We start from the raw sequence: 25,702 nt of genomic DNA on the forward strand, positions 1-25,702 counted from the left end.
TTGAACTTTTCGATTGTACGATAGTACCATCACGAAGTCCTTAGCTGAGGAGCCTACCGATGCTGGAACTTTTTTAGATGATGCTGTCCGAAACCACAAGTCTACCAAGTTGTGTAATTGCAGCGTTGGAAGAACCGACTGACCCCTGCACATTATCTCCACCTATACACCATAAAAGCAGCTTGTTTAACCCTATTGCATGGACAGACAACACATGTTCCCATGTAATCCCCTAAGAACCATAACTCCAGCAATCCCCAAGATCAGTTTATAAAGCAAACTGGACAAGGTAGCAAACCATAGTTCCAACTAACCACCTCTATGGCTGTGCATTTTGATAAAGTCACAGCAATGGGAAATTCTGTTTTAAGATAAGTGGGTCAAATGTGAATATTACAACATTATACAAGGATTCACGTCAGCCTGAAATCCATGACCTAATTACTTCTTGCATTTAGACATAAACATTATGAACCAAAAAGTGCACCCCAACACCCACACAGAGTAATATTTTTTCTTGAAAAGAATTCATTCAATAAACACTTCATGGTAATTACCAACTTAAACCAATTTGTGCTTTCAGCTTTGCTTTTCTTGCTTTTGGAAAATAAAGTATAAAAATCAAAACATAATTGGTACACAAGAACAGATCATACAAGAAATCCAATCAATGTCATCTTTATGGAAAGGTAAGACAGATGAACATACCTCAGCCTCACTAGTAAGATCAAGTTTTTTTACAAGATACTTCTGAATAAATGAGACAGGCATTTTACCATCCCTGTGACAAGGAAACTATCAATACTACAGAATTAAGGATGAGCATATCAATTCCCAAGCCAATAGCTTCTTAAATACTGAAGAAGATTTGACCCACAGACTTAGCAGTACAATCAAAACAATAAACTGAAAGTATTGGAAAACTATAGATTAGCAAATTAAGACCAAGTAATGGTTTGATATTTTTATCAGAACATGCCAGGTAAAACCAAACAGATCAACAGATCAGAAGAACGTTCATACACTTGCTAACATACCAATGTGTGCTAAAGATGATATTTCTTAACATAAACAGGCTAAGATAATTAATTGAAACAATCATACACATTTTAGTGAAACAAAGTCAAGAATTATGTTATTGTATTCCAAATATGAAGGATTCAGGAGCACATTGACACCTGATTCTCTCAGAACGTATTTATAGGACAACTTATTAGGAAACCATTGCGTACTCTTTAAGTGAGAAGTCATTAATAAAGAGAAAAAATAAAGGCTGAGTAGCCTCCTCTATAGCAGAGCAGCTGATACTTGAGATACCTCAAATTAAAATGACATGAAAACCCCGATTATGAAACCATAATCATGTCATACAAAAAGCACGAGTCACAGTAGCTAGGCTACTCCAACCTTTTTTCTGTTTAGCAGTTTCTAAGTAATCACTCAGAACATAATTCTGCAAAAGCAACAAAGGATATCATATTTTTCTTCATTCTCTTCAAGTAATCAATAAGATCGTCTTATGACGTCCTAAAGCTCATCCAGCACTTTCATTTTCTTCCAGTGACAAGCACGATACACCCAAATGCTTTAATAACTATAACCATGTCTCTAAGCCCACGACTATGAAGCAATTAAGCAAAAATGTGATTCTGAACTCATTTCATCTATATTTATATTATATTTTAATTTTAATCTTCTAGTTCATATGATATATTAATTTTCATATTATATATTAATTTTTTCTATTTTATGTATTTATTTTAAGTACGATGAACATTGGAATCTACAAGACTTGATAGCAAACTACAAGTCCTATAAGAAGGCATTGGGCATTATTATGCCAACTGCCATGCTGTAGCAATTACTCCTAGCCATAGGTTTTGTCTTTTGCTTTTAGCTAAATTCATTTGACCTTCTGCCCACAAATCAGAGGTACATTAAAACAATCCCAGAAGATAACAGCATAGCAACTTCTTTTTATTGCCTTTTCAACATTAGAAAGTGTCTTACTACCAAAATGCAGATAAGTATCTTATTTTCTGAAAAAAGCATAACGTCAACAGAAAGAGATTTTTATGCAGGTGATGGGAACAAAGAAACTCACTTAATCCTCAGGTAACCTGCCGATATCTGTGGCAAGGAAGCATCTCCTTTCCTGAATCCATTATAAAATCAGAGACTAGCACTTGATTGCTAACTAAAAAAACTTCCTAAGAACATATTATTTAAAAAGTTATGAATTACACATGGCCTAGTAAGCAACTTACTGGTCTTCAGAGGCAACTAATGAGAACCAAATTGGACAGTTTCTTCTGTTGTTTTTAGCTCCTGCAGCATCTAGCATAACTCGTGCTGAGGCACTGAACTCCTCAGACATAGCAGCCCTCTTTCGTGCAGTTAATCTTCTACGCTTTACTGATGCATGAAGCAAATCTGTTCCATTCTTATCATCCTGGACTTTTGAATCCGGTCCATGCTCCTTATTTTTGGTTTTGGGCATATACACTTCACTGACATGGCCATTTGGAGATTCTGCTCTGAACTTTATTCCAGGTAACTGAGAATCACCATCAGGACCACTGAGCAGTTCTGATTTGGGAAGAGATGGCCCTTGTGAATTTGACTTAGAGGACTTGCTTCTGTTAGCAGCTTCAACTAGACAATTTAAGGGAGTCCACAAATCTGCTTTGCCTTCTATTATTTCCACATCATCCTCTAGATCTTCCTTAAATCTTTGTGTATTAGGAGGCTCACCCACAGAAGAATCCTGCAGCATATTAATGAATTGTAATTGAAGTAAAGGCATAATTTTCTGCAGGAGATATCAAAGCAAGTTTGAGTTTCAAGTCATTCAAGAGCAAAGAATGAAATCCTGCTTCCTTTACCTGCCTTTTATTTTGTACAACTCCGATAGGAGACTCGGGAGAGCTTGAGCTCATTGGATGATCTTCTAGAGAATCTTCCTTTTTATTGGATTCGTCAGCAGTAAAATTGCAACGTAAAGGAACAAGTTTTCTTGCACCTGCTTTAGTTCTCCTTCCTGTAAAACCAGTTTGCATTGGCACTTTGGGAGTGCTAACCACTAAAGATGATAATGATCTCTCCTTTCTTTTTGCTGGCAATGCAATTGAAGGCATAACTTCAGGAGCCCTAATTTTTCTTCTTTTCAAAGGAAATATTTTGGCCCTAATATCCTGTAAATTATGGTCTGGCCTGCATAAACCAATAGGTTGGCACAATACTGAGTAGATACTAACATCAAACCAGGGACAGCTTTTTTTTTTTTTTTTTTTTGGTTATACATGAGAAAGTTCAGAATCAGCCATTTGACTGTTTGATTCTTGTTAATTGATGCCAACAGTTTTATAAGCGAACAAAAATAACATGTGCATGGAGTGTAGATATACCAAACCAACTCAAAGTCAGATAAAAAGCCACGTTAAACTCAAATGATTTTGATTTCAAAGCACTAAGTGGATTTTATACACCTGCAGAAAAACTAAAACTATCTAATGTAATCTTGACGTCTACATACATCTATTCACATTAGGTTAAATGACATTAGCAACAGTCCAAGACCATGTAACAAACAGAGCAAGGAATTAATGCGGTAAATAGAAAAGTATCGTGTTCTAGAGCTAGAAAAACAATAATTATTTGTGTTCAGCACCAAAAAGATGCTTTTGACAGATTATAAGCTCTTGATCTTTATTTTTCCACCTGTCGCTGAACCCAAATAAAGGACATTGAATCTAATAAAACAAATTTTTGCTTAAAAAGGTTATGCAATTAGTACATAAGGGAAGTAACAGGTAAAAGGAGGGAGGGAAGGATGCAAGAGATCTACAAAAAGTAAAAAGAGAAGACATCTAACAAATAAGAAGAAGGAGAAAAGCACGAAGCATGCCAAAAACAATAAAAAAGAAACCTGGACAACACCTGCTCCAATCATCTTTGAAGCTCTTTACTCCAATTCTCAATTATTGCAACTGGCCAATCAATAATTAAGTTCATAATTGATCTAGCTATGAACTCCAAGTCAATCAGAGACTAAACACATCCTAGCTGCCGACAACTACAGAAATTTAGAAACATTTAAAAGCCTTGTACTTTAGGAAGAAATTGGTAGGAGCGCCACTTTGTGAGCATAAAGATTGTGCCTTTAAGAAAGCAGGAGCATGACTTGGCTATAATTTTGACAAACACTAACCTCAGTTTCTCCACTGGCAGGCAGCCAAGATCAATATCGCATACAGGACAGCAATCTCCCTCTTCATCTGAGAGCTTTTCATATATGCACTTCCTGCAGACTAGATGGATATCAAAGACAATGAATCATAAACAAGCCACTTAAAGAGAAAAATAATGCATAAAGGTTAGGACGTTTACGCAAAAGATAACTCCAAATATTAATCAGCTTCAGAATGCATGTTTCTGTATGCTTTAACACCCAAAAAGGAATAGAAAGCATTTAAGGATTGTTCCATAAAGCATGCATTGTAAAGAAGTTCTAAGTACACTGACACTATCTATAAACCAACGTAAGTTCACCATATCCATGAAATATAAAAAAGACTGATCCGTAATCGCCAAAGGAAACTCAAGGACGTAAAATACATGAGAGCAGGTTCAAAAATTCAATCTACACATGCAAGAAAGTAATACGTAAAGAACCAAAAATTGGGACATTATTGAACAAAAACAATAACCATAATGCAAAAACGCTAGAAGTCAAATCCATAAAATTGTAAAATAAGAAGAACCCGATCTCCAGTTCCAGAACATAAATTTATGAAGAAAGAAACGAAATTGAGAGAAATCCAGATCAAGAAATCACAAAGTAAGAACAACCCAGATCGTATTTAGCAATTCGAGGAAAACCCACAAGCCCGGATCAAAAATTTGAAATAAAAAAAAAATCATTAAAGAAATTAATGAGAGGAAAGTAAAATTAAGAAAGCAAATAAAAGAAGATAATAACTTACACGTATGGAGACACAAAGAAATAGTAGTGGCATCCCTTAAAAGCTTATTACAAAGAGGACATGTCATGCATGCCTCTATTATTTCCCTCTTGACTTTCACCACCTGTCCCGCCATTTTCTTAGAAAGAGGACAGACACAGCAACACTTACATTACACAAAACCTCAAAGAAAATAAAAAAGAAGAAAGATCTAAGCTTTGAGATTGGAGAAGGTGTGAAAGAGCGAAGGAAATTACGGACGATGGCGGTGGTGGTGGCGGTGGTGGAGCGGGGTTTAGTGAGAGTTTTAGGACACGAAAGAAAAAAAAAAACAAAAAACAAAAGGGATGTGTTTTTTTTTTTCGGTTTTAGAACATGAAAGTTAGGGAGAGACCAGAAAGCGTGTAAATGCAAAACAAAGCCGAATTCAGGTTTTTTGGTTTGGTGATTATTTTTCAGGTTTATTTTACTACAGAGGTAATTAGCTGAGCGAGAGTGTGAGTACTTGGGATAATGTGCGCCGATGGGTGAGTTGTATGTTAACCTGCGCATGCACTTTTCATGCCTTTAAAAGTGTCCTTTGCCTTGTGCCATACGTGTTGCTGCCAGTTTCTACTGTTTCTATGCCTTGCAATTGACCTCACCTCACCATCCCATTTTGCGTGTCAACTGCCCCGCCGATGGTGCTTAAATACATTTTTTACCTAAGATTCCAACGTTGACTCGTATTGATTATAAACAATATATATTATTATTTCATTTTTTATTGTAAAGAATAATTTTGTTTTATTTTAATAGATATAAATTTTTTTGCCCTTAAATTAAATTTGTATATTTTAGAGATATATAATTAAAAAAAAACTAATCTATTAAACAAATATATAATCTGAAAAATGATAAAAAAACATTATATTTAAAAATATATAAAAAAAAGAGTACACACATAAATACTAGTTGATTATTTGTATTAATAACAAAGAAAGAATCGTTGCCTCGCATTCGATAGATACTCTTGGAAATTATTACAGTGCGAAGGTCAATTTGGATGCCCCTAGTAACAGTGGAAGTGCTGTCTTCAACCAAAATTCTAATAACTAAAAATATGTAATTTTTAGTTTGTATGTTTAATTAAATTACAATTATAAGCTTATCCGTCTAGTATGTACTAATTCATCCATACGTACAAAGTGCACTTAGTTATATATTTACTCTAAATTACACTATATGATCTCTCAAAACTATTTATGGATATTTGTCACCAGGCAAGAACTCAAATTCTTCCCTCCAATTATGCAAACAATTAATTTTGCTGTGAAAATGATGCACTGTAGCTGGCTGACGAAGCCCAATGGATGTCTCTCAGAGAGGCCCATCTCGAAGTAGAAGAAGTCTGGCCTGTGAATTGTGTGCGTCTCAACGTTAGCATGCACTTATCATTCGAGTTGTGACTAATAAATGAGAGAGATGGCGCACCCAATAATATCCAATGTCTGTGTAAAATTCAGACCAAAAGAATAGAAATTCTGTGTAAGATGTAATGCCACATGGAAAACACAGATTGGTCCTCAAAAGATTAGGATATAAATTTTCTGGCTGTTGTTCATCCCAAAATTTATCAGATACCACTTATACCCAAGTACATTAATCTCTAAATCATCCACAATTTCCTGCTGCCAACTAAATCTTTCTCCAACCAATTTTCTCAATTGTTTCGTCCAGCAATTGGAAATGGCCGCCATGACCACTAGCAAGTTGACAACACTCTTGCCTCCTGCTACCTTCAACAAAACCAGGATTCAGGCAACTCCTATTCTTGGTAACACTTCATCCTTCATTCTTTTACTAAGAATTATGATTTTTACACTGCCGTCTTATATAATATATCATAGATTTTAAGATTACTATGTCTCTTAACTCAGTAGCTTAATAATCGAGCTTAATTCTTGAACTGTGCCAGCTGATCAAATTTAGTTCCATCTGAAAGTCATTGGAGAATCACAATACCCATGTTTAGATCCGTACATCCCTTTCGATTTTGAGTAAATGTGAACTCCAACATTAATATAATGAGAAGAAGTAAACTTTCTAATAGTTAGCTTTTGAGTCATTAAATATCTATTTATATATATATATATATTGTTCATATATAGTGACCATTAATATAAATGAAAAGAATAATTCGGAAAACATATGCATAAAATACGATGTATATATCACAATCATCATATTTAAAGTATGTTTTGATAGTAAAATGTGCGCATAGTGCAGGGTTTTTAAATTAATAATTCCATTAATTCGGATGTAATTAATTTAGTTCAATGTGTTCTTGATATAGGGTTGCCAGTAATGGCTACAAGAGGGTGCAGGGTTAGGTGCAGCATAGAAGAGAAGGCAGAGGCAAAAGACAAGAGCCTGAACACAAGCATGGTAGCCTCAATGGTGGCAGCAGCATCAGCGGTGGCTGCAACCGCAGGACCAGCAATGGCACTTGTGGATGAAAGAATGAGCACAGAAGGAACTGGACTTCCATTTGGATTGAGCAACAACCTTCTTGGATGGATACTTCTTGGCGTGTTTGCTTTGATTTGGTCACTCTACACTGTTTACACTTCAACACTTGATGAGGATGATGATTCTGCTTTGTCCCTTTAAGTTATCAAAGCTCCAGAAATGTTTCCAGTTTCCACTAGAGAACATCTGTAGAATGTAACTTCAAACTGTAAAGCCTGGAAATGTTTGTTTATGTATGAATGCTTTGACATTTATCCTTAATTGCATTGTTATTGTTACTACTATTATTAACTTGTTTAGTGAATCTTTAATTTGTTGTCACATAAAAAGATTCATTTATGTTTAAATTATTTTTCTTATCAAACATTTAATGAATCAATTTCGAAATAAAAAAATAATTAACTATTTAATAAATTAAAAAATACAGAACTTCTAACAAGACAGAGTGTCAATATCATATATAGATATTAGATATGATACTGATACTAACACAATAATTATATTATGTTATTTTTTTTTAAATGGTTATATTGGTGGGTCTATATGCTCCAAGTATTAGTCTTAAAAACTTTTAAAATGAATAAGATTTGAAAGTTTACTTGCATGAATTCAAGGATGAAGGCAATTGGGAATAACCCTTGTTTGTATTAATCTTTGTCATTATTCTAAGACCAGCAAGATTTCTAATGCAGGAAATTTTTATTTATGGTAGAAGCTTATTCTAATTGGTAGTAAGTAATGCTTCTACAAAGGTTGTATGGGGTGAATTCATCTAATCGCCACAATTTACGAATTGATAGTTAACAATGAGGTGGCCTCGAGCATAGCCTTTTCCATCGGTGTCTATCTGCCGGAAAACGCCTTCATCCAAGTCCAACCCTCCGTTGCTACACTGATCAACTATTCTGACAGTCACTTGAGCTCTTGTTCCAGTATTTGTCACCTGAAATATATCATCTCAACAATGAGTTAAGGTAAATTTTAATTCAAGAAAATCTAGAATAAGTATTCGCCAGAATTTTTTTAGATTATTAGGAGTGGGACTCTTGCCGCCCCTGCTCACTCAAATACAAGGTTTCACTTTCATCATATAAATGTTTCTTACCCTTAAGCATCTGCCACAAGCTGCTTGACCTTGACCCACTGGATGACAGAAGGCCGTCCATCCATACTTTCGACGCCATGCGAGTGGCTTATCGGCATCCCAGGTAGCACAGTAAGCACTGGCAGCTCTCAAGTCCCAATTAATTTTGGCAGGATTGTAGAAATGATATGTAGCTCTCACATTAGAGCCACTTTGGCAAGTGGCTCTAGCTATGAGAAAGGCTAAGAACACGATGCACACAGTTACCCTTACCCCCATTCTATTCGTCTGTATTGGGTTTCTTTCATGAGAGAATTCATGAATTTATAGGAGAAAATCACTGAAAAGTAAGTTTAAAATGTGGAAATTGGGGATTTGAAAACAGGGACTAACGACTGGAACTGTTACAAGTCGAGGGTTCATTTGTGCATACTCGGCACATGAAGTGCAAGCAAAATAGGACACTAAACATTAATTGTGGCATTGGTGGATGCATTGTGTATTTGCCAGGACGCGGCAATGAATGCCTGAAAAGTAAACTCTTCTAAGATAAGATCATTATTCCCCCTACGACTCTAATGGTAATTAACCAAATCTTCATAGTAAAAGCTGAATTTTTGTATACATTTAGTAGCATTAATTAAAGTTTATTGGAATCCAGACTTAAAGAAATTAGATGTAATTCTTCCAGTTGATATAACATATTCCAAACAAATTATGGGGTATATTTAAAATAAATAAAAAATGTACTTCATAATTGAATAATTTCTAATAACATTACAAAGCGTGCTGAAAATTTACGGATATATATGATTGTTGTGAACTGTGCCTTGAGCAAAAGTGAAATTCAGGTATAAATGTAAATACAAATATGTCATCTTTCACTTTTACAATTATCATATTTGTGAATATATGTTTTCATAGTAGAATGTGTGCATTCTGCCAAGTCTTTAAATTAATTATTTTTTCTATTTTTATGTATCGCGTGTGAATATTAATTTACGGATGATGATTCTGCTTTGTCCCTTTAAGTGATTAAAGCTCTAGAAATGCTTTCAGTTTCCACTAGAGAACACTAGTAGAATGTAACTTCAAATTGTAAAGCCTGGAGCTTTGACATTTATCCTTAATTGCATTATTATTGTTACTACTATTATTAACTTGTTGAGTGAATCTTTAATAAATTATTATTTTTATCATTCACTGCATGAATCAATTTTAAAAAAGAAATATTTAACTATTCAATAAACGACGAGACATTAACATTTCTAACAGGATAGAGTGTCTATGTCGAACACATATCAAATATGATATTAACACAAATAAAGAATAGTATCATGTCTTAGATCTTTCCAGAATAGTTATATTTTAAAATGACTATATAAATATGTTCACACGCCGCGTTTAAGTCAAATGTCATAAGTCACTAAAAGGAATGAGATTAGAAAGTTTATTTGCATTAATTCAAGGATGATGGCAATTGGGAATAATCCATGTTTGTATTAATCTTTGTCATTATTCCGAGACCAGCAAGATTTCCAATGCATGAAATATTTATTTATGGTAGAAGCTTATTCTAAGTGGTAGCAAGTGATGCTTCTTCAAAGGTTGTATATGGTGAATTCATCTAATCACCACAATTTACAAACTGATAGCTAACAATAAGGTGGCCTTGAGCAATGCCTCTTCCATCGGTGTCTATCTGCCGGAAAACGCCTTCATCCAAGTCCAACCCTCCGTTGCTACACTGATCAACTACCCGGACAGTCACTTGAGCTCCTGTTCCAGTATTTGTCACCTGAACAATATCATTTTAACAGCGAATTAACATGAATTTTGATTAAATAAATCCAGAATAAATATTTGCTAGAATTTTTCAGAAAAATGAATAGATTACTAGGAGTGGGACTCTTGCCGCCCCTGCCCTACGAAACAAGACAAGACACTCAAATATAAGGTTTCACTTTGATCATAGATGTTTCTTACCCTCAAGCATTTGCCACAGGCCGCTTGACCTTGACCCACCGGATGACAGAAGGCCGTCCATCCATACTTTTGACGCCATGCGAGCGGCTTGTCGGCATCCCAGGTAGCGCAGAAAGCACTGGCAGCTCTCAAGTCCCAATTAATTTGGGCCGGATTGTAGAAATGATAGGTAGCTCTCACATTAGAGCCACTTTGGCAAGTGGCTCTAGCTATGAGAAAGGCTAAGAACACAATGCACACAGTTACTCTTGTCCCCATTCTATACGTCTGTATTGGGTTAGATTTGTGAAAGAAATCTTGAATTTATAGAAGAAATTCACTGAAAAGTAGGTTTGAAACGTGGAAATTGGGGATTTGAACAGGGACTATCGACTGGAATGGTTATAAGTCGAGGGTTCATTTGTCCATAGTCAGCACATGAAGTGCAAGCAAAATAGGACACTTAACATTAATTCTGGCATTGATGGATGCATTGTGTATTAGTCAGGATACGGCATTGAATGTTAGAAAAGTAAAACTCTATTGAGATAAGATCATTTCTTTTCCGTTCATAATTGGTTTATAATGTGGATGAACAATTCCTCTGTATAATTTCTCAGAACCTGCTGAAAATATGCGGATATGGATTGTACCTCGGGCGAAATATAAAATTTTAGATATAAATGGAGTTAAAATAATATTATGGGAGGATGAGATTCTTAAATCACTGCCATCTGACTCAAAGATCTTTTTACTAGTAATATACTATAAATCTTCATAGCCCTCTCAAGTAGCAAAGCATGGATTACTCTAAAATTTATAAACCATGCAATTAATAATTAATTAATATTTTCCTTTATTCTGTTAAGTTTCTTGAGACATAAATTTATTGTCTTTATATTCTTGTTTTTTTACTTTATCAATCTTGCAAGCTGATTCAATTTTCTTGACCTTGAACGACGTTGGAAATTAACGTAGTCAAGAAAGGTGGGCTGTTTAATTTTCTTTTGCTTCTTTTAATTCCAGAAGCTATATGCATCTTCTCCAAATTTTTGAAATGCATGAACCCTTTCTATTTTCAGTAGCCAATAATTGCTGCCATTGACTCATAAAGATATAAGTTTACTTTCAAGTCCTCAAGCTACACATGTGCAATGCTAGCCTTGCTTGCGAAGTTTATTACCATAACATAAAATTATCTTTACTGATCATCCATAATAGAAAACAGAGGGTTGAAGGAATCTCCACAGTTAACAAACTGGTAATTCACTATAAGGTGACCTTGCTGTTATCCAATACCGTCTGTGTCCAATTGACGAAAGACATTCACATCCAAATCCAGTCCTCCATTGCTGCATTGATCAACTATTCTCACTGTTGTCGCAGCTCCAGTCCTAGTATTTGTCACCTACACACACACACATATATATGTATACACATAAATAAGGCATATATAACATTAATCTTAATTATCAAGGAATAGAATTAAATACAAACTATGATTCAGTGTGCTCGTACATCCGAGTGCACCGATTTTATTAAACAAGAAATAATGTTGTTTTGAGCGATTAAAAAAACTGTGCAATTTCTTAATTTTCTTACCCTCAAGCACTTGCCACAGGAGGTTTGTCCGCGAGGTCCAGCAGGACCGCAGAACGCAGTCCACCCATACTTGCTCCTCCATGAATAAGGCTTGTTAGCATCCCATGTAGAACAATATGCACTAACTGCATTCAGATCCCATCCATGTTGCTGAGGATTATAGAAATGGTATGTAGCACGGACATTAGAAGCACTTTCACCGCCACCACCACCTTTGCAATTGCTTTGGCAGTTTTTGGAAGGTGAGCAATAGTCATCAGTAGAGCCACACCATCCATACTGGCTACAACATAGGTTATTAGGGCAAAGCTTACCGCCTGCTTGCCTGCCACATTGCTCACCAAATGCAACACCTAGTGAACATAGTAGCACAACCATAAGCACATCAATAACACTTCCCATTTTTTCGTCTGTCAATTCTTGATATTTTGGTATGTGGATGATGATGAGCTATGCTAACTAAACTAAGTTCACCTAGATTTATAGTAGATATTGTGTTATTGGGTAGTAAACGCTCATGTGGGTTTGGACCGTTGATGAGGAAATCAAAATATCAAGTGGTAGGTCAAGCCATCAAAGTGATTAAATATTGTGGCGGCTCTGATCATGAGAGGTGGCTATGGATCCAAATCTGCATTAAAGAATAATAAAGAGGATATGGCCAAACTTCTTTTCATATAAATTTATATCAATTTTGCTTTTGATTTCGTTTTTGAGCTTGCACTTGCTGTGCATGGATATAATTTTCACTTTCACTGGGTATGAGCTTGAAAACTTTGTACATTATTTTATTGTAGAACTAGCAACAAATAAATTTCTTTTCATATTCATTTAGTTGAATATGTAATAAGGTATACATGTGCAAATATTTCCCGATAAACATCTTGCCAGGGCCGCCTCAACCATACAAGGGCCCCTGGGCCGAGAAAAGAATAATGGACTGCAACATTTTTTTTAATAGTTAAAAAAGAAAATTAAGCATTTTGGTGCAAGAAAAATTTGGATTTTTTATTACTTAAAGAAAAACAAAATTTTACTCCTTTGTAGTAGGTTTTGGGGCTTGAATCTTTTAATAGTTATTAGGCCTAAGTTATTTTCTTTTACAGTTGAAGGGAGAAAAACTCAAACTGCCCTTTTCAGGCCCAATTTTTATTTATTTAATAATTAAAACAATTAAGACCTTTGCTTAAATAAATTTAGTAGCTGAATTAGTTAAAAAAACTTTATGGAAACGAATTTGGAAATTGATTGACCCTCAGCACGTAGGTTTCGTTTGGGTTGAAGTGTTTGCTATTGTCGTTTATTGGACTTGAAAATGGGATCGTTGCTTCTTCTATTTTTCCGGAAGTATATATTAAGCAGGTTTCTAAAGTTATGAAATTTGATAGGCAGGTTCGATTGGTGAATTGGAGCCCGCCTAACGCTGGCTATATACACGGATGCCAGTTGTGGAGGAAGTTCGGATATTACAGGGGATGGTGGTGTCCGATGGGTTTGTGGGTTCATGATGAGCGTGGGAAATCGTCAGGCTACTGGTGCTGAGCTTTGGGCTCCCTTGCAGGTGCTTTCTTATGCGTGGAAAGAAGGGTATTCGTCATTTGGTTGATGAGACAGATTATTTGCTTGCTTGTTGTCGAGTGGGTTAATCAGAAAGTGAGGTTTAATAGCTGGCTTGATAATATGGTTGTCACGCGTTGCATCAGGATTAGGATTAGGATGTCAAAATTGGTTTATACGATTCAAGTGGCGGACTGGCTAACCAACTTGGTATCCATGAGCTTGAGGAGGAGGCTCCCGTGGAGCTCAGAATGATGCTGTTGGATTGCCTCCCCTTCTAGCTTTTCTTTCTTTTGAATGGAAAATACTTTCATTTAACTGGCGACTCAGCCTCCAAAATCGAACATAAAAACAAAGGGGGAGAAGACTCCCAAATACTAAGATCAGACGAAGAACCAATTGCTGTAGCTAGAGTATGAGCAACTTGATTCACATACCTTTTAACATAAGCACAAGCAACATTTGTGAGAGAGAAGATAATAGAACGAGAGTCTTCAATGACTAAACCAAAAGGAGAACTGATGACCTCTGTCGAGTTAACAGTCACGGATTCCCATAGGCCCCATTCTATTTAGAAAAAAAGAAAAGAAAATTCAAATGAAGAAGGCAAATTTGTCTGGTTTCTTTCGTAGATGATTTGTGTTACTGGACAATTTGTATAGCCATCTCCAAGCTGCATTCTGATTAGCCCATATCCTCTTAGCCAAGTAGTACAAGAAAGGTTTTCATCAATATTTTCATGTATTACACTGAAATAATTATAAAATTTAAAATATGTATAAATTCTCATTTTTTAAGACTAAAATAATTGAGCATATATATTGAATTGGTTGTAATATATTGAAAGTAATCAAGTAATTAAGAGAAGATTTAACAGAAAAAATAGGATTCTTTACACAAATACTTCTTTTTACAACAATAATAACATTTTTACTTTTAAAAAATTCAGCTTACAAAAATACTCTCTTTTAAGCATAAAATTCGCAGAAATACGTTCAAGTTTTTTCTTTTTTCTTTTTTCTTTTTGATGCCTTTATTTCTCTACTCTTTGCTTTTGTTTTTTTTGAAAATTTTGAATTTATTAAATTTGCTCATTAGATATATGTGATTTACCAAGCCATATTATTCTTCTTCTTTATATGTGATTTTTGCGTTGAACTCCACTGTTACTTTTACTTTACCAAGCCATATTATTGTCCATCAAGAGCCATGCACGCTTGACCATATTTTACATTTTCAAGCAGCATTCAATATATATAGTTGATCTTAATAATATGTACAATTGATAGACCCATGCTAATATGCAACATACACATGTTTAATCATTTATCTTAGTAATATATACATATTCTAATCATTCTTTTTAGCAATTAACATCAATTCTTATTTTTATAAATTAGTAAAATATATATGTTATGAGTTATAATATCAAGGGAGCTTTTAGATTAATTGTGCTTATGCTAGTAAAATTAGACTTTTATTAATTATTTTCAAAGAAAATTATCGCTAAAGGATTTCATTTTTTAATATTATTATCTAACGGTGCATAATTATGTATAACAACAGTCTTTTGATTTATTATGGCAATGTTGAACAAGTCTTTTATACTCACATTTTTTTACTACGTGTTTTTTTTTTAAATTAATTTCTCTTTCTTTTTCCATAAAGAATTTCAATCAATTTGTCAATGCAACCTATTATTATTTTTTTAATTTTATCACATATATATATATATTAAAAAAATATAGAATATTTAAGGTTACTTTTGTGGATGTATATATATCGAATATAGTTGGGTTTTATTGCAATAATATGAATTTCTATTATATTTAAATATGATTTTTAAGGAATCTTTAATAATTTAATAATTTTAGAATGTTAAATATTTCGAGGTTCATACCAAACATAAAAAGATCCGTACCGTATTGTATTAATTTTTACGGTTAAATATAGTTCGATTCGGTGCTATTTTCGGTTCTAAAAAATTTTAAAAAATACATCTTTAATCTCATCTTTAATCAAATACATTTAGAGAAAATATGATTACCAACCTAAAGAAAGTAGCATGAAAATCTGAATTAAAATTGCAATCACATTCTTAACAACTTGTTTTGCAATTTAGTCATTTGCAAGTATAACAATTCATTCAATGTTTAAATACAAATCATTAAAATATATGTTACTGGAAGCGTAACAATATTTTGCAGATGGCAATCATTAGAATAAAATATTTTTCACAGTTGCAGCCAACAATCTACCCATCAAAAATAAAAATAAAAAAGTAAAAAAGAAAAGAAAAATATCAGGGACTGAACAACGACGGCACAGTTATGGGAAGAGAGAGCGCTAAAGAGGAAGACATCTACGCGAGCCAATTCTTGCTTTTGTATTTTTGCGAGCCAATTATGCGTGGCACTAAAGAGAAAGACGTCTAGATGAGCCAATTTCTTCTTTCTTCCTTTTGATTTTTTGTCTAGAAATTTGCCTTAGGGATTTTGTCTTTCTGAATTAAAAATTGAAAGGTGCAGCGGTGTGTTCTAAAGAGGAAGACGTCTACACGAGCGAATTTCTTGTTTCTTCCTTTTGATTTTCTATCCAGAAATTTGCCTTAGGGATTTTGTCTTTCTGAATTGTAAAATGGGAGGTGCGGTAGTGTATACTAAAAAAGAAGACGGTGTGTTCAAATTGTTAGGTGTATGCTTATAGTATGTGGTAAGAAAAGGTATTAGGATTAAGTTAATAAATAGTAAATTATAAATTTAGTGTTAGAGTATGTATATTAGTATCAGTATACTATATGATATATTAATATATACCTTATATTTTTTTTATAGAGTATAAAGTACATTATAATATTATAATTATTTTAAATATGTAGTATTTTTTTATTTCGATAATAATTGCTTGAATTATATAAAATGATAAATATAAAATAATTTTTTATATATTATAAAGTATTTTATAATATTATAGTTATTTTTAATAGGTATTATTTATATAATATAAATAATTATTAATAAATATATGTAAAAAATTCGGTTCTACGGTTTGGTCCGGTTCAGTACAAGACGGATCAGTTCTGGTACGGTTATGGTATGGTTTTTACTAAAGAACAGTATCATACCGTAATAGAAAAAAAAAATTCGGATCAGTTCAATTCGATTATAAAAAATTTCGGTTATTTCAGTTCTTGAATTTTTTGGTACGGTTATTCAGTTCGGGCGAAAATCACCGAGATCCATGCTCAGCTCTAGTTTAAACATGCTAATTTATTTTTCATTAATTATATTTGAGCTATTATATTTTTTATAATTATTTTAATTTAATGTATTTTATTTTATTTTTATTTTTATTTATGTAGTGATCATATTACGGAAAAATACTTTAATGCCTGCACAATTATCAAAAAAAACCTTACCAGCCTCACCATACTAAAATAGCCAATAAAAGATTATGCAAAATTTTTATTAGATGACACAATCGAATCAATGGATTTTGAACGAAGCATCAACTGTTTAAAATTGCTATTAATTTATAAATATCAAGGTCTGATCTACCAAATGACTAGTTTTAATATTTTAGTATTAATTAGACTAAGATTGAATCATATTAACATGCTTTATTCTACACTCATTCACTTAATTCCTTCATTAATTAATTATTTAAATTCTAATATTATAAATGTCTTATTTAAAAATACTAATTAAAAATTCTCTTCAAACTAAATTAATATCCTTATTGTTGTTTATAAGAAAAGAGAGCAAATAACTTTTAAGTCAAAAATAAATATAGAGTATTGAGATTTATTTTAATTTTATAAAATAATATTTTATTAAGGGATATTAAAATACTTTCTTAGGACAAAGATCTCTCCATTTGTTGCTTTTAGAGCATGCATAATTGTTAATAGACAGAACACGTGAACTCTTATTAGCTTCTTTTTCTATTTATTTTTGAAATTCAAAAATTATTTGCTCTCTTTTTTTATAAATAAAAATAGAAAAATAAGTCAAGAAAGTAAAATATAAGAAAGTAAAAACATATTTATATTTGAATATTTTAGATATTTTGTAATGATTTAAAGAAACATCTTTATAGATTGTAGTTCATGAATTTAATTAAAAAATTTAATTAATATATTTATCAATATTATGATTTGTTCAATAAAATATAACCTAATATTGACTAATTGTAACTAACCATGATAATGCATTATGGAAAAGTAAGTTCTCCCTAGGAAAAAAATGAAAGTAAAATTATAAAGGAAAAAGAATGAATGTAGAAATGTAAATTTCTGAAAAAAATAACACTATTATAAATAAGGCATCCATCATCCGATGTCATCCCAATCCATTAAAAAATTAAATTTCTGACTTCCAAGATAACACTTGCCACCCAATAACATGATTGTAAAACTACAAAGTTGAAGAAATAAAATTCAAAATTATGAAATATAACATTTACATTGTATAGAATGTATTACAGTAGGAATAAGAGCAAGAACTCAATCTTTTATATATAATCTAAGGGGATAGGCGAAGGCATATATAACCCACAAAACACCCACTTTAGAATGATGACATTTGAAAGAGTTTTGGTTTGTTTGATTGAAAGAAGGAAGGGAACAATGGATGTTGTAAGTAAATCAAAGACCACATCATTGCACCTTGGAAATGTTTAGAATTGGTCTGCGCATGATTCACTGCAGGAGAAAAGAAACACATTCTTTTTGGCTCAGTGGATGTACTCATTATTATTATGATCTATATATATATATATAACCATGGAACTGCTTTCATTTAATCGTTTAAGTGCTCTCTTGGAGCTGTGAATGTGATGATGAGAGTACTATAATTTTTAGTGCTTTCTTCTGGTTTTGGCTATCATAAGACAACTTTGCTTAGTGCTTTTTTCTGTGTGTGTGTGTGGTGTTTTTTTAAAGGATTTCGACAAAGTGAAAAAGAAAGTAATAATTGACTAGTAGTTATTTATCTCCTCAATATTATTAGTTTTTCATAAATGTACAAAATGTTGTTAAAAATCTCATAACATACATATAGTTATTAATTATAAGATCAGTATAAAATAATAATAATTATTATAATTATATGCTTTATCTATATATACAATACTTTTTAAAAAACTTATAAATACAATAATATGTACTTCGGTTATTATTATTATTATTATTATTTTCTAAGATGAATAATAATTAGTTAAAATGAATCAAATATATTTCTAAAAGAATAACAGATAGAGAGAGCACATGGCGGCACCTAAAAAATGAGGAAGAACATATTAGGACAAATAATAGAATAGATTTAAAAAAAATATAGTCCGTTATTTATTTATTTTTATTTTAAGTTTTTTTATAAGCTGTTGAATATTATTAATTAATAGAGAAAAAGGTGAAGAATTTGAAGGTAGCTAGTCAGCACATGGAGCAAGTCGTTGATCAGCAGGTATATAGTTCCAGTGTTCATTTGTTTTTTGTTTTTCTTAATATCATGATCATATATATATGCTTACTAAAGAAGGGAAGATTGCATCAGGGAAGGTAATGACAACAAAGAATCTTTGAAAATAAGGAAACAAATCCTATAGAAATCCCTGGTTTTATGTTGCAGATCAAGAAATATATATAAATAAATATAATTCTTACTCCAAAAGGAAAGAGTGTACAAAATGACATTTTAATTTCATGAAGCCGTAGTTTTAAGAGGAGAAAGACAATTTTCACAGATCCCTAGCTTTATGTTGGAGATCTTCACACATGCATCGCTCTAACAAATTCCTGCATTTCCCAACCAAAAGATCAAATACAGATATCTATTGCCAAAAGTTGTTCATTCAATAAATAAAATTAGTAATGAACCTAATGAATATTTATGTATACAGTAATGAATCTCTATATATATATAATTTAATGAATTTCATCAAATTTTTAACATATGAAAATAACATATTTATTATTTATACGCTATAATAAATAGGTTTATTATTTTCAAACTGCAGGTTCATCAAATTATCGCTTGAGGTTCATTATTCATAGGTTATAACAAACAAGTTCATTATCTTCTAAATGCAGGTTCATCAGATTATCACTTGAGGTTCATTATTCGTAGGTTGAAATAATATATTCATTATTGATAGGTTACAATAAACAGGTTCATTATCTTTAAATTGCAGGTTCATCAAATATTTTATATATATCAAAACAACATATTCATTATTTATATGTTACAATTAACAGGTTCATTACCTTTAAGTTGCAAGTTCATCAAAGTATCATTTGATGTTTATCAAATGTTTTATACATGTTAAAATATAAGAATCACTCAAAAGATTTTTCAACGTATGAATTGATTTTCATCAAATAGATTATAAAGAGCCATACCTATAAAGAATAAAAAATAAAAAATAAACATGCATCAGATGTTTATAAAAGTGTAATTTTTATATGACATAAACTATAGCATTATTTATGGATGTAGTGTAATTATGGTTTATGTCATTTCATATAAATATGACTATTCTTACAAAATAACAATATTTACAAAAGTTCTAAACCTAAAATCAGTGAAATGAAAAGCAAAACAACGAGAAAACGAATTAAAAGTTATAGTAGAAGAGTTTACATAAAAAAAAGAATGAAAAAAGTGGGTAAGAAAAGTTTTACTTACAGTAGAGTAAAAGACTATCAACAATGTCTAGTGGGTATAAAATAAATAAAGATGAAAAATAAAATCGAAATTATTTAAAAAGGTAAGAAAAGTTTAGAGCTTTTGGAAGTTTTTAATTTAAACAATATGGAAATATAAGAAGAAGAGTCTGTTGGTTTTGCAAGAGATTATGGAAAGAAGTTGATTATGTTTTTTTTATTTTAAATGGATTTTTACAGCAACAAAGAATCGTGGCCTCAGCTTCCGATTATTTAGTTTTTTAGTTGGCCGTTTAAATTAGGAATTGAGGTCGTGTTTTATTTATTTAAAAATAAATAAAAAATCTTAATAAGTAAAAATATTGTATACTATTAATTAATAATTAAATACTATATATAATTAATTAATTTAATATTTAATTATATTAATAATTATTAAAATTAAAAATAATATTAATTTATATAAATATAATACTATATACTCGCGTTACATCAGAAATACTCATAACAATAGTGCAGGTATATAATACTATAATCTCGATGGCAGGTGATTATTTTCCACTGTAAGGAAGGACAAATAAAAACACCCGCTGCCCCTTTGAAATGTAACCTTTCCTTCAATTATTAAATAAATAAATAAATAAAAAACATATTCTGGTGTAATTCTAAAGCTCTCTCTGTAATGAGTTGGTGCGTGTGTGGAAAAGACAGGACAAGATTAAAAAAAAAAAAAAGATAATAGATTCCATATGAATGAATGCTCCCAACAGCAAGCACATGGCCTTGCTCCAACCTTATCACTTTATTCATGGACCTTATTCGCTGCTTTCTCAACCAATCACATAAAAGATATTAAACACCACAATTTTTTTAATATTTTCTTTTTCATTCACATGTTGCATGGAATCCTATCTTAGATTTACATCAGTATTATAAAAATGGCATTATGCCCATTAGCCCATCACAGAAATTAAAAGAAAACACTCATGACAACTAACAAAAAAGTCATTATTTAAGCAACCCATTTGACAATGATTTTAAGAAGACTAAAACGAAAAGTTTACATATAATATAACAAGTCTTATGAACATCTCCTATGATATTATTACTTGATGTCTCTAATAAATCTCCGCATATATTTTTCATATATTTATCTGAAAAAAGAAACCAAACCCAAAAAGAAAAAAATGGTACATTGACATCCAAACTCCCTGCTCAATTCCTCTCTTTTGAGCCGGTCTGTTTACGTTTGATCTTGAGATTGGAATTGACTCATTTTCAGATTCTCCTTTAACTTCTGTTTTTGCACTTCTCAACAGCTCTTGGGGCTGCAGAAATCATATATAAAAGAAAAACTCACATCAGCATGATTTTAATTTGCATATTTAGAATTTAAAATAACAAAAATTTACCCATGATACTGACCAAGTCCAATTGCTTCAGATCCTTTCATTATCCTTAACCGTTTGCATGAGTTGACGAACATTCTGCAAAATTAAGATTGATGGTTAATTAGTAACTGATCATTGGTTAAATTTTTAGATTAACAATTAATGGAGAATACGGAAAGAGCAAAAGAAAAGGTGCTTACTCCCATGGCACATCTCCTACAAGCATCCAGTCTCCATCCTTATCTTCATAAGTTGGGACATATTCAGAACCATTCAAAAGATCTATCAACTTGCTCTCATTCATGAAATCTTTCATTCCTTGTGATCCGCAATTTCCTACGAAAAGAAAAATATTAAATGAAAATCCACTTTCATAAGATCAACTGTGCAATTAAGTAGTATTTAATTAACAAGTCCGAGACAACATTATATTACCAATGGTAAAGGAGCTGAACATTTTGCCTAGGGCATCAGAAAGTTCTTGGTAGCTCTTGTATAGTTTTAAGTCCACTTTTCTTAGATATGGTGCACCGTCCATGCTGACCTTCACGAAAGCTGCACTGGTGCTGCCGGAGGTGGCGGCGGCGGCGGCAGGGGCGGATGTAGCAGTACCCTTTTCACCCTCATCTGTGCTGTTTTTCTGGACAGCCATAACATTTTTCCGGAACGAACGAATTGGTGGCCAACCCACAACTTGTGCCCTAAAATTATTTAATTTTTTTCAAAATTAATTAGTTAACTAATGCATGCAGATAATTAACATTCTTAAATCTGACATGTCTTGATAAAAATCTAAACCCTTGAATTCTTATTTTCGTTTATTTTATATGTAAAAAAGAAGAAATTGATTATTTTTTCTTTTCTTATGGGCTGCACATGCATATGTATCTTATGGTCCCCTATACAAAAGAAAATGTAAAAGCAGTGTAGGGCAAAGGAGGGCTAAAAGTTTTCTAATATGGTCAAATCATACGACTGAATGATTTTAATTCACATGTACAATGTTTGGTTGCGTGCTTAGTTCTGGCCTATATTTTCTTTTCTCTTTTCCTTTATCCGTATTTGTTTGGTTGTCTGGCTGTCGATAAAAGCAAAGATTCTTTATGTAACAGGTTGTAACGATGGACGGGGACGAGGTTTAGACGGATGCTAAAAGACTTTTAGTGACTATTTACAGAGTTTTTAGCGGGGATTATTCCCTGCTCTAAAGATTAGTTTTCTTGTTTTCTTCTTTTCCTCTGCTCCCAGACGACCAAACCAAAGCCATTAAACTAAAATCCAGATTTCAAGGATTAATTCCTTGCACATCCCTTAACACCATTATGCTAAGAGAAAGATTTAATTAATTAACTATAAGAAGGAGACAGAATTAAGATTTGTGCAAAATGATGTTAAAGAAAACAACAGCAATTGACTGACTTAATTATTGAATTCTATAATTAATTAAGTTCTTTCTCGCATGATTTTACTAGTTACCCTTGCTACCCTATTTCTCGAGTAATTATACAGTGAAGCTATTATACAAATCAATTATGAGATAAGCCTAAAATGTATAATCTTCACAAATTGCCATGTCAAGCGTACGCTTTATAATTTTCTTGAACACATTGAGGAGCACGCAGTAAAGGCAAAACTAGTTTACAACATAAACAATTGAATAAGAGCAAAACAGCATAAGAAAATCGAAAGCAAGAACAAAAGAAAAAGACAGCAAATATATTCAAAAAAGCAGAAACATAAAGCTTTAAGAAAGGGAAGGAACAACTTACTTAGCTGGTGGCTTTGCTGGATCGTTAGAAGAAGAAGGAACAGTTGCTTTCTCCTTCATCGTTTCCTCTCCAACAATAACATCCTTCCCAGATGGTTCTTTAGTTGAAAGGTTGAGCTTCAAATCCACAGTCTCCGAGAACCCTCTCTTTCCATTAACTTTTGCAAATTCACTGTCGTTCACATTGCTACCTCCAGGTAACCCTAGTCGCAGCTCTGTTTCTTCAAAATTAATCATCATATATTTGTCAGGCTCTGCACTCGTTCCGCTACTCATTTCAGACCAAATTTACGTGGAAAACTTTTCTCCCTTCTCTTCGCTCTATGAACACTACCCTTTTCTTAATCTCTTTTGCTATTTTTGTTAGCGAGATTTTTATGTTACATGCAGCAGAAGCAAGAAAAACTATAGTATAAGAAGAGAGGAATGTAATGTGAGAAGAAGAAGGAAGGGAAAATTAGCTGTAGTATGTGATAATATAAGGAATTTTTTTGTGGGATTATGTTGCGGAATTGTAGACGGCGTAGATGGTGCCACATGGACGGTGCTGGTAGTCCGACAGTCCACGGTTTTGTCGGGAAAGTGATGCCATGAATGACGTAATACTTAGAATGATTACGGAGAGGTTAGTGGACATGCCAACTTGACTCTGTTTGCCTTTTTATGTCTGTTTACTTGGCTCCACCGATACCCAATTATCGTTTCTAATTGTTAATTTATAATATTAATAGTTTAATTAAGTATTATACTTAATAATTAAAATATGTTCAGTCGAGCTTATGTAGGCACTTCAACGCTTAATTTCTAAAATCAGAAATTGCCTCCTCAATTATGATTTAATTAAGATGTTGATATGATGAGTAAAATAAAATAAGCTTATGTATCTATAGTCTTACTTGAACCTAGTTTGAGTAAAGTTTTGGGTAAAATAATCCCAACTAAAACTTTTGAGATTTATATAATTCATGTGGACTGCATTATTATGGAAATGGACATGAATATTGAGTCAAATTAGGTACAGTTGAAATTAGGAGATTACTGTTGATAATGAAAATGATATGCATAATTAGTTAATACTACCATACCTTGCGTTCAAATGCTATTATTTTAAAATTATGTATGTTTAAAAAAATTTATAAAATTACATAAGCGTTTCAACATAAATTACACAAATGCATAATAATCAACATATATTTTTATTCATAATAATAATCAATATACTAACTTAACCATTCAATTAACCATGGCACGTTCTTAGCCAATGCGGGTGATACTAATTAATAAGTGGCTAAATATGGATGGATGCCCTTAATCATAATTCACTCTCTTCTAAACAATATAATGAAATACTTGGCCTAATGGTAGTAGAATATACTCTATATATAGATAGATAATAAATTAAGAAAAATACCACTTTTTAACCATCGGGACATAAAAATGATACCTCTTATTGATGTCAATCCAAAGGTTTCTTTCAAAATCTTTTCAATCTCTTACATAGTCAGATATGAATTATGTATTGGAAAAATTCTTTCTCCACTTCGTGTGGTGACCATTGGAGACCACCCACATAATGCCTTGGATGTGTGCCACCATTTCCATTTCCCTTTAGATGCATCTAAATATGTTCTTCCATAACTTTTTTTCTTAACTTTTATCAATAAAATTGCATTACAGCTTGATTTTACCATATTATTCAAAACCCTTTCCCACAAAATAAAGTAAAATGATTCTTCTAGTAACACAAAAATGGAGAAGTACAGAATTTGCTCTCTTATTAATAGTTAGCACTTTAAGTTAATTATCACCATGCATCTCAAATATCTTTATCTTTCCTCCTTATTAAAGCTCAATAAGCCATGCCTACACAAACAAACAAAATTAATCATTTTTTACATTTTTTCGAACTCCAGAAGTAGTAAATACCATTAATATATTATGCAATGGATGAAATGACTCCAATTATGGTGTTTTTAACTCTCACAAGTAAAAATACTAACTAAATGTCTATTTTGTGCTTTTTATACTTTAGATTTACAATTTTAAAGGCAAAAATCTCAAAATTAAATTTAGAAAAAAGTGAATTATTATAAATATTTAAATATTTATTAAGCATTAAAGCTGACATTAATTTATATTATATTATATATATATTTTCACCTCAGTTTGGAATGTGGTAGATGTCTTTCGATAAATCTA

The 25,702-nt window shown here is 32.1% G+C and overlaps 6 protein-coding genes across 7 annotated transcripts; 1 reads left to right on the forward strand and 5 right to left on the reverse strand.

Moving 5' to 3' along the window:
- Positions 1 to 76: 76 nt before the first annotated feature.
- LOC8269087 (E3 ubiquitin protein ligase DRIP2) lies at positions 77 to 5,605 on the reverse strand. Of its 2 annotated transcripts, XM_048380086.1 has the most exons (6): positions 4,986 to 5,605; positions 4,211 to 4,310; positions 2,886 to 3,213; positions 2,268 to 2,767; positions 2,105 to 2,155; positions 77 to 162 (listed from the first exon to the last, which is right to left on the reverse strand). In XM_048380086.1, exons 1-6 carry the CDS (start codon positions 5,098 to 5,100, stop codon positions 153 to 155), a joined length of 1,104 nt encoding a protein of 367 aa, XP_048236043.1. In that variant the 5' UTR covers positions 5,101 to 5,605; the 3' UTR covers positions 77 to 152. The 2 variants fall into 2 exon arrangements, with proteins under 2 accessions (XP_048236043.1, XP_048236044.1); XM_048380087.1 differs by lacking the exon at positions 77 to 162 and having other exon boundaries at positions 2,101 to 2,155.
- A 904-nt stretch (positions 5,606 to 6,509) lies between these two features.
- Positions 6,510 to 7,759, forward strand: LOC8288258 (photosystem II reaction center W protein, chloroplastic). Its single transcript, XM_002531238.4, has 2 exons — positions 6,510 to 6,780; positions 7,300 to 7,759. The coding sequence occupies exons 1-2, from the start codon at positions 6,693 to 6,695 to the stop codon at positions 7,614 to 7,616; spliced, it is 405 nt and encodes a 134-aa protein (XP_002531284.1). The 5' UTR covers positions 6,510 to 6,692; the 3' UTR covers positions 7,617 to 7,759.
- Positions 7,760 to 8,091: 332 nt separating this feature from the next.
- On the reverse strand, positions 8,092 to 8,956 carry LOC8269327 (pathogenesis-related protein PR-4). Its single transcript, XM_002531239.4, has 2 exons — positions 8,581 to 8,956; positions 8,092 to 8,418 (listed from the first exon to the last, which is right to left on the reverse strand). The coding sequence occupies exons 1-2, from the start codon at positions 8,836 to 8,838 to the stop codon at positions 8,248 to 8,250; spliced, it is 429 nt and encodes a 142-aa protein (XP_002531285.1). The 5' UTR covers positions 8,839 to 8,956; the 3' UTR covers positions 8,092 to 8,247.
- A 1,083-nt stretch (positions 8,957 to 10,039) lies between these two features.
- On the reverse strand, positions 10,040 to 10,844 carry LOC8269328 (pathogenesis-related protein PR-4). The gene is made up of 2 exons (XM_002531240.4): positions 10,546 to 10,844; positions 10,040 to 10,357 (listed from the first exon to the last, which is right to left on the reverse strand). The coding sequence occupies exons 1-2, from the start codon at positions 10,801 to 10,803 to the stop codon at positions 10,187 to 10,189; spliced, it is 429 nt and encodes a 142-aa protein (XP_002531286.1). The 5' UTR covers positions 10,804 to 10,844; the 3' UTR covers positions 10,040 to 10,186.
- Positions 10,845 to 11,625: 781 nt separating this feature from the next.
- Positions 11,626 to 12,593, reverse strand: LOC8269329 (pro-hevein). The gene is made up of 2 exons (XM_002531241.4): positions 12,127 to 12,593; positions 11,626 to 11,932 (listed from the first exon to the last, which is right to left on the reverse strand). The coding sequence occupies exons 1-2, from the start codon at positions 12,526 to 12,528 to the stop codon at positions 11,813 to 11,815; spliced, it is 522 nt and encodes a 173-aa protein (XP_002531287.2). The 5' UTR covers positions 12,529 to 12,593; the 3' UTR covers positions 11,626 to 11,812.
- An 8,738-nt stretch (positions 12,594 to 21,331) lies between these two features.
- LOC8269330 (auxin-responsive protein IAA16) lies at positions 21,332 to 23,951 on the reverse strand. The gene is made up of 5 exons (XM_002531242.4): positions 23,505 to 23,951; positions 22,171 to 22,436; positions 21,936 to 22,071; positions 21,770 to 21,831; positions 21,332 to 21,672 (listed from the first exon to the last, which is right to left on the reverse strand). Exons 1-5 carry the CDS (start codon positions 23,777 to 23,779, stop codon positions 21,635 to 21,637), a joined length of 777 nt encoding a protein of 258 aa, XP_002531288.2. The 5' UTR covers positions 23,780 to 23,951; the 3' UTR covers positions 21,332 to 21,634.
- Between the last annotated feature and the right edge of the window lie 1,751 nt (positions 23,952 to 25,702).

Source organism: Ricinus communis, chromosome 10, assembly GCF_019578655.1.
Source record: "Ricinus communis isolate WT05 ecotype wild-type chromosome 10, ASM1957865v1, whole genome shotgun sequence".
Lineage (NCBI taxonomy): Eukaryota > Viridiplantae > Streptophyta > Magnoliopsida > Malpighiales > Euphorbiaceae > Ricinus > Ricinus communis.

Excerpts from the sequence above, each read along its gene's own strand:
- LOC8269087 (XM_048380086.1), bottom strand. The coding sequence starts at position 5,100 with ATGGCGGGACAGGTGGTGAAAGTCAAGAGGGAAATAATAGAGGCATGC. Across the intron at positions 4,311-4,985 it reads TTCTTTGTGTCTCCATACGT|TCTGCAGGAAGTGCATATAT; the intron begins GTAAGTTATTAT and ends ATATCCATCTAG. Across the intron at positions 2,156-2,267 it reads TTAGTTGCCTCTGAAGACCA|GAAAGGAGATGCTTCCTTGC; the intron begins GTAAGTTGCTTA and ends TAATGGATTCAG.
- LOC8288258 (XM_002531238.4), top strand. The coding sequence starts at position 6,693 with ATGGCCGCCATGACCACTAGCAAGTTGACAACACTCTTGCCTCCTGCT. Across the intron at positions 6,781-7,299 it reads TCAGGCAACTCCTATTCTTG|GGTTGCCAGTAATGGCTACA; the intron begins GTAACACTTCAT and ends TTCTTGATATAG.
- LOC8269327 (XM_002531239.4), bottom strand. The coding sequence starts at position 8,838 with ATGGGGGTAAGGGTAACTGTGTGCATCGTGTTCTTAGCCTTTCTCATA. Across the intron at positions 8,419-8,580 it reads CTTGTGGCAGATGCTTAAGG|GTGACAAATACTGGAACAAG; the intron begins GTAAGAAACATT and ends GATATATTTCAG.
- LOC8269328 (XM_002531240.4), bottom strand. The coding sequence starts at position 10,803 with ATGGGGACAAGAGTAACTGTGTGCATTGTGTTCTTAGCCTTTCTCATA. Across the intron at positions 10,358-10,545 it reads CCTGTGGCAAATGCTTGAGG|GTGACAAATACTGGAACAGG; the intron begins GTAAGAAACATC and ends GATATTGTTCAG.
- LOC8269329 (XM_002531241.4), bottom strand. The coding sequence starts at position 12,528 with ATGGGAAGTGTTATTGATGTGCTTATGGTTGTGCTACTATGTTCACTA. Across the intron at positions 11,933-12,126 it reads CCTGTGGCAAGTGCTTGAGG|GTGACAAATACTAGGACTGG; the intron begins GTAAGAAAATTA and ends GTGTGTGTGTAG.
- LOC8269330 (XM_002531242.4), bottom strand. The coding sequence starts at position 23,779 with ATGAGTAGCGGAACGAGTGCAGAGCCTGACAAATATATGATGATTAAT. Across the intron at positions 22,437-23,504 it reads CCAGCAAAGCCACCAGCTAA|GGCACAAGTTGTGGGTTGGC; the intron begins GTAAGTTGTTCC and ends AAATAATTTTAG. Across the intron at positions 22,072-22,170 it reads GTTCAGCTCCTTTACCATTG|GAAATTGCGGATCACAAGGA; the intron begins GTAATATAATGT and ends TTCTTTTCGTAG.